The 7,504-nt window shown below is 36.2% G+C and overlaps 1 protein-coding gene and 1 long non-coding RNA gene across 2 annotated transcripts; one reads left to right on the plus strand and one right to left on the minus strand.

The window, feature by feature from the left end:
• Positions 1 to 6,586, plus strand: prdm14 (PR domain containing 14). Its single transcript, XM_061964743.1, has 8 exons — positions 1 to 427; positions 1,433 to 1,480; positions 1,557 to 1,714; positions 1,790 to 2,060; positions 2,126 to 2,328; positions 4,099 to 4,200; positions 5,936 to 6,155; positions 6,302 to 6,586. Exons 1-8 carry the CDS (start codon positions 16 to 18, stop codon positions 6,442 to 6,444), a joined length of 1,557 nt encoding a protein of 518 aa, XP_061820727.1. The 5' UTR covers positions 1 to 15; the 3' UTR covers positions 6,445 to 6,586.
• On the minus strand, positions 1,712 to 6,034 carry LOC133609229 (uncharacterized). The gene is made up of 4 exons (XR_009815680.1): positions 5,893 to 6,034; positions 2,248 to 2,320; positions 1,988 to 2,180; positions 1,712 to 1,932 (listed from the first exon to the last, which is right to left on the minus strand). It is a non-coding gene; the product is annotated as an uncharacterized lncRNA (long non-coding RNA).
• Positions 6,587 to 7,504: the final 918 nt, after the last annotated feature.

Genomic DNA, 7,504 nt, shown 5'->3' on the forward strand with positions numbered 1-7,504 from the left:
CACCACAATCCGTATATGGAGCTCTTGCCTCGGACTCAGAACCTGCTGAAGTCCACCTCCTCTCTGGCTCTCCACCCCTTCCTCAATCACCTCCAGCAACCCCCGCCCCACCACCACCACATGCTCCCCGCTCCGGGGCTTCCCTACCTCGGCCACCTCGTGCAGGGACACCCGCTGCGTTCGTCCAAGCCGGAGGAGCTGGCGGAACACGCCGCGGGTCTTCTGTCCTCGGACTTCAGCAGCCCGCCCAGCGGGAGGTCCTGCTGCGCGTCCACGTCGCCCCCGAAGACGACGCGCGGCCAGGCGTCCCCGCCGGGAAAAGGCCGCTTCAACTTCAGCGAGGATGATTTGTTCACGGTGTTGTATGGATACTCCGCAGGCCGGGAGAAGCACGCCATATCCGGGCTCAAACTGCCCGATAAATCAGGTACGTAATGGCATTCATTTACTAGACGTGGGGAAGTATTCATATTTATTTCATTTATCTAAAAAGTACCGTATCCATATCTATTTCATTTCTGCATGCTTTTACTTCATTCATGTGAGCTTTTATTGAATAGAAATGTAAAGTCCTTTAAATTGAATGCAGTTGTATGGACTAAAAGTTTAAAATTCCCTAAATTTAATTTACTCAGTGAAAAGTAAAATCCTCTAGATTTGTTGCTTGTTTTTCTACATTTAGTCCATTTTGTCTCTGCTTTTACTTATATTAAAAAGCTAATAACATCTCATTTGTGGACATTTCTACTTGTGTTTATGTAGAAGTCAAACATTTTCTAAATTGAGTACATTTCTGCAAAAAATCCTCCAAATTGAGTTTACATTTTTTACATGCTTTTATTTACAAAAAAATGGAAATTTTTCAAATTAAGTTAATCTGTTTTCTTCTACAAAGTCCAAATGTCATGCATTTTGCCTTTATTTACTACAAAGCTAAACTGATTCAATTCTATCAATCAATCAATCCAGCTTTATTACAGACTCCAACTTCCAAGTAGACATACAATCACATATATTACATAAAACAATTAAAATACAGTATAAAAGGCATTATCACATACTATTAAAAACAGTGCTTGTGCATATTCAGGAAAAAAGGCATCTGATAAATAAATAAAAGCAGCAATAAAAAATATATATACTTTAAATACTTTAAAAATGCTTCTACACATTCTATCAAAGGCAGAGTGTTTCCATATATAGGATTGGTACCCAACAGAACTACACCTACGATTGGTTATCTGTATATTAAGATCATCAATTGAGTACATTTCTGCATTTTCTTATTGAGTAAAATGTAAACTTCTCAAAACTGAGCTCATTTCTGCTTGCCTTTAATAACCAAAAAGCCAGAATTCTCTAAATTGCTCACTTTAAATCTCCAAATGAAGTCAACTCCTTCATTTTCACTCAAACTATTCCCCTTTTGCAGACTCCCACATGCTGCTGCTTGACAAAGACACTCTGGATCTTCCTCAGGGTAAAAATACCAACATTGAATTCCCACTTGATGTGTTTTATGATCACGAAAGTGATTCAACTTCTCTGCCATGCAGGTCTGAGCGTCATGCAGGCGGCGTGGGGGGACGTCTCCCACTGTGGCGTCTTCACAGACAAAATCATGGCCAAGGGGACACGTTTTGGTCCCTTTCAAGGCAAACTGGTGAACACCAGCGAGATGAAAACATACGACGACAACACTCTCATGTGGGAGGTGTGGAGAGGACACCAAAGTTCACCTTGAAGTGATTGAAGGCTGTTTTTTATATATGCTCATGTTGTCCTGCAGGTGTTTGAGAATGGACGCTTGAGTCATTTTGTGGACGGAAGAGGGGGGACGGGCAACTGGATGTCCTTAGTGAAGTGTGCCAGGTTCCCAGAGGAGCAGAACCTCATTGCAGTGCAGATCCAGGGTCAGATCTTCTATGAAGCCTGCAAAGAGATTAAAGCCAAGCAGGAGCTTCTGGTTTGGTATGGAGATTCTTACCTGCAGTTTCTGGGCATCCCGCTCACACTCAGGGACTGTGGACAAGACCACAGCTTGCTTCCTTCCACTGAAGGTGAGACCATCTCCCTTTTGTGCGTCCTTCTCCTCATTAAAAGTGGATTTGTGTCGTTTCAAAAGATTCTGGCGAAGGCTTCAAGTGTGACAGGTGTGGGAAAGTGTTTGCCTACAAATACTACAGAGACAAACACCTCAAGTACACTCGCTGTGTGGACCAAGGAGACAGGAAGTTCCCTTGTCACCTCTGCAGCAGGTCCTTCGAGAAGCGAGACAGGCTGAGGATTCACATCTTGCACGTCCACGAGAAACACAGACCTCACAAGGTACAGGAAATAAAGTCAATAAAAGACAGTGTGGTGCTGAAAGAACAGCTCCATTATGAAAACTCTTAATATGAACTCAGAATTAGCTGAATTGTTATGTCAAATGTAGTCTTGACCCAAGTGCATACGAATAATAAATGAAATATATTTAACAAAACAATATATAAATATTATAAATAAGGGATATGCATTAAATAACAACGGTGGAGGGTAAAGATCCTTTTTCATATCTATACATTAAAATGTTACACAAATCTACAAAAAAAATCTTAACGTATTTGATCTAATTGTAGCTTTAAATTTTTTTCATTTTTTTTTTCATTTATTTATTTCAGGCAATGACATAAAAAGTACAATGTTGACAACACATAATAATATAAATTAATATAGTGCAAAAGGTAATGTACAGTATGTAATGCATGATTGTCCAGTTTGCCTGAAAGGGAGTGGGAAGAAGATAATTTATTTAATCCCACCCCCAGTTCTCCATTCAGTGATTATTCACATGAGTTTCACTCTTACTTTGTTCAAGGATTATAATACAAATGTTGTATCATCGTGGCATTACCACAGGTAACAATAATTATTACCCTGTAACAATAATTTGTATCAACAATGTAGGAATAATGAATATACCAACAATGGTAATAGACAACATAGCAATAATGGTAATAGACAACATAGCAATAATGGTAATAGACAACATAGCAACAATGGTAATAGACAACATAGCAACAATGGTAATAGACAACATAGCAACAATGGTAATAGACAACATAGCAACAATGGTAATAGACAAAATGCCAACAATGGTAAGGAAACATTGAGCACATGTTTACACTTTGAGACAGAGTACAGCAGCAGGTCAAATTAAAGACCCTCATCTCTATATTTGAACCAGACCCCATGTTTGTATAATAGTTTAAATCGACTAATAGTTTGGCATTGCTTGTGTTGTAAGTCCAGTTTGTTCTGTAGTTTTACTCCGCATATATACACACAAAAACGTTTCCGAGTGGTTTGAGCTCTCGGCAATAAGAAATATCCAAAGCCTCTCAAGTTATGAGCCTGCACTCGTCTTATAAAAAAAACGTTGTAGATTAGGCGGTAATAATTTGTTAAATGCTTTATATAAGATTATTAATGTATTATATTTAACATATTATATTTAAATGGGGTTTGCAAGAGTTATGCAGTTCTATATGTAAATATAATTCTGAACATTAATATAGTTTGTTACAAATGTATCAAAACATTTGCAATAAAACTCAAATCAAGAAAAATGGTTGGTGGGAGTATGACTATTATATTGTGAACTTTTGTGCTTTTAAAAATTATATTTTTCAATGAAAATTGGACCCCAAAAAAAATCACATATTTGTTTGAAAATATTAAAGTAGTCTTTAGTAAAGCGCTCAAAATAGTTGCAGAAAAAAAATAAGAAAAGGCCCTCTTTCACAATGTTAACAGGAAAGGAGAAATCACTTTCGGCCTTTTCGTCTTATTGTCCTTGAAATGCACCCTTTATTCACTTAGAAATGTGCAAATACTGCTTGACAAATTATAATATTTTACTTTTTATTATTCTATACTATTTTACATTTTAATACCAAAATGGGTAATGGGTTAAAAAAAAAAAGAAGCTTTTTTTTTTTTTACTATATACTGAGTTGGGTGAGTAATGTCCTGCAATCTATATCCAAACATGAGATGTAAAACGTTGCAGATTATTATTAATAATTATTTTGTAAACATTGTGTGTTATTGCAGTGCACGGTTTGTGGAAAGAGTTTTTCTCAGTCTTCCAGCCTCAACAAACACATGCGAGTTCACTCTGGGGAACGTCCATATAAGTGTGTCTACTGCAACAAGGTAAGTAAATATACATATTTATTTGTTTGTTTTAATTAGGAATTAGTTATATAACTCGTCATGAATAGACCTTCAAAGTTATTTATTTTCTTAAGTCAACTTTAAAAAAAAAAAAACATTATTTAAAGTGGAGAAGTGAAATGAAAATCCGCCATCTTTGTAAGGTGTCATATCTGTCCGCCCTCCTCCTCCCCACTTAGTCACTTCCTTGTTTCATGGCGCATTTGGCGTGAGGCAGTCCCTATTGTGTCCCTCCGCGGACACGCTCCACCTTAGACACTTACATGCTAATTATCGCCAGATGTACACCCACCCTTTTGTCTGACCACATTATTCTTTTAGTTTATGAGCAGGAGCCTTTTTTTCTTCTGTCTTCTTTTCATCCTCCCCTTTTTAAAACACTCTGGGAATGTTTTGTTGAACATAATCCTTCTTTCCCCCCCGCTTGCGCATGAATTAAACCCTCAAATGACTTTTCTTCCCATTTTACTTTAGCCTACTAATTACTCAAACATGGTTCGAAAGTAATTTTAAAATAATTGTAATCATAAATAACACAAATAAAGAGTTTATTAATGTATTGCTTGTGTATTTTTAGTAATAGGTTTGTTTTTAAACCGTCAAAAAAGACATAGATGAGAGAGCTGAAAAGTGGAACTATTTTATCGCCTGATTAAAAATCAAATAATTCATACTAATGAGTCATTTATTGTCGTATTGCCTCATCGCACATTTTAATGACAAAATTCAGGCATATTCGATATATGTTTAATCGAAATGTTTTTAATTGGCAGTTGTAATAAATGTCACACATTTTCGAACAAACTGCATTATTGTATACAACTGATCATTTACATTGTTTGCCTCATTTTGTAAATGTTACAGTAAAAAAACAGATTATTTTTAATGACATAATTATGTTCGTATGTATAGTAGCCACAACTAAATGTCCCATATATCCTAACATTGCGTGCAAATAAGAAAATATGCCAGTAAAAATAGAATTGTGTTAAGGCATTTGTAGTCACCTTTTTACTTTTCTCTATGAGTAATTGACTCATTGTACCACAAAACCCAGGCATTTGTAAAATAAAGTTGATTTTTCATATAACATTGACAAGTAATTATGGCTTTTTTAGTTTGTCAAATTTGAGCTAACTGTAATAGTATAGTAATTCCAGAATTAATATAATCGTAAATAACTTAAAGAAAAAAGGTATTTTAAAACATCCAAAAAGAAACCGTTGTGATACGTAGAAATACATAATTGCCTGATTAAAAGTACAACCAACTTGAAAGACAAACTTATTTTAAAAACAGCATTAATATTACTATCATATTTTATTTAAACCATACTGTCATTTTTTTTCCCCAAAGATGAAATTTAAGAATAAATGTATTTTAAATCATCCAAAAAGGCAAATGAGTTGTAATACGTGGAACTATACTTATCGCCTGACTTAAAATACAACAAAGCTGGAAAAACTCCCACTTTGATGCGATATATAAAAAATATATATATTATCGTATATTATTTATATTATATTGTATTTTTTTCCTTAAAGACGAACTTGTAGAAAAGACGTATTTTGAATCATCTAAAACGACGAATGAGAGTTGTGCTCCGTGGAACTACTTTATCGCCTGATTAAAAATACAACGTAGCTGAAAAACAATATCGATCATAATTACCTCACACAATATTTCAAGCATGTTGTCATTGTTCTCCTTTCAGGCCTTCACGGCCTCCAGTATTTTGCGCACGCATATCCGACAGCATTCCGGAGAGCGGCCATTCAAGTGCAAGCACTGCGGGAAGGCCTTCGCCTCCCACGCCGCCCACGACAGTCACGTGCGACGGACCCACGCCAAGGACAAGCAGTTCCTGTGCGACCTGTGCGGGGTTTCATTCCAGGAGGAGCAGCACCTCAAGCAGCACGCCAAAACTCATACAAGTAAGTCAACAGTCATAACCTTAAAATATGTATACGCTATATTATATTGTAATGTACATGTGATTTATTTGGTAGCACATAATATAACCTTTTTAAATGTGTGTGTTTTTTTTTAAAATATTATACATGTTGTTTGTCTTCAAAAGAGGGGCAACTGTTGGACACAACAATTCTTTCTCCAAGAACTGGATCTGTTGAAGAATCCGTTTTGGACAACAATAAAAGTCAAAGAGACTTCCCTTACTCTGGATTGACTGTTTTAAATGCGGAGTATCGGCCCTGGAACTAACAAAAAAAAATCTAATGAAAATGATTAAAATGTTAATTTATGAATATTTTGTTGTACAGGCCTTTTTAGTTAGGCAAAATCATGAGTGTCTATTTATATACATGTGCTTGCCTATATATTATTATTATCATTGTCATGACTATTTGGGTTTTGCAATAAATAACCAAAGCTATTTTTGTGTCTGAAATGTTGTAATTTACACAATAATCAGCATATGTTGTTTTGGTTTGTGGACAAATAGTGAAATAAAAAAAATGCAAGCATGAATTGTGTTGTTGTGGTTTTAGTTGCACATATATTTTATAAACTATTTACTACAGTGCAGCACAAGGCCATAATATCAAACAATCGTGGGTGGGTGTAAAGGTTATAATTATTAATAAGTGTATGAAGTACAAAAGTGTGTGCACAAGGAAATGACAGTTTGTTTGTGTTATAAATATATCGTTTTTTGGAGGGTTATTTGCTTCTTTTTTCTCCATCTGTGTTGTTGCCTGCTGATGAAATGAACAAAGCAGCAAATGAATGACAATACGGTAAAGTGTGGCTTTTGTAAGCTGCTTCGTTACCTAGGGACGACGTGGCGCAGTGGAAGAATGGCCGTGCGCGACCCGAGGCTCCCTGGTTCAATCCCCACCTAGTACCAACCTCGTCATGTCTGTTGTGTCCTGAGCAAGACACTTCACCCTTGCTCCTGAGCTCCTGATGGGTGCTGGTTAGCGCCTTGCATGGCAGCTCCCTCCATCAGTGTGTGAATGTGGAAGTAGTGTCAAAGCGCTTTGAGTACCTTGAAGGTAGAAAAGCGCTATACAAGTACAACCCATTTATTATTTACCTCACACATACACACACACATGCATTGTCACCCCATAAGATTGATAGAAGATGGATGGATTAAAAATTGATATAATTATTAGACAAAGTAGATGGGTAGAGAAAGAGCAATGGATGGATGGAATGATCATTACATAGTTGGTTGAATGATCGGAAAGATTGTTTGATGAATAGATTAATAATAAAACAATGATTAGTTAAATGGATGAATGGAAAGATGGATGAT

The sequence above is a fragment of the Nerophis lumbriciformis genome, linkage group LG07, assembly GCF_033978685.3.
Source record: "Nerophis lumbriciformis linkage group LG07, RoL_Nlum_v2.1, whole genome shotgun sequence".
NCBI lineage: Eukaryota > Metazoa > Chordata > Actinopteri > Syngnathiformes > Syngnathidae > Nerophis > Nerophis lumbriciformis.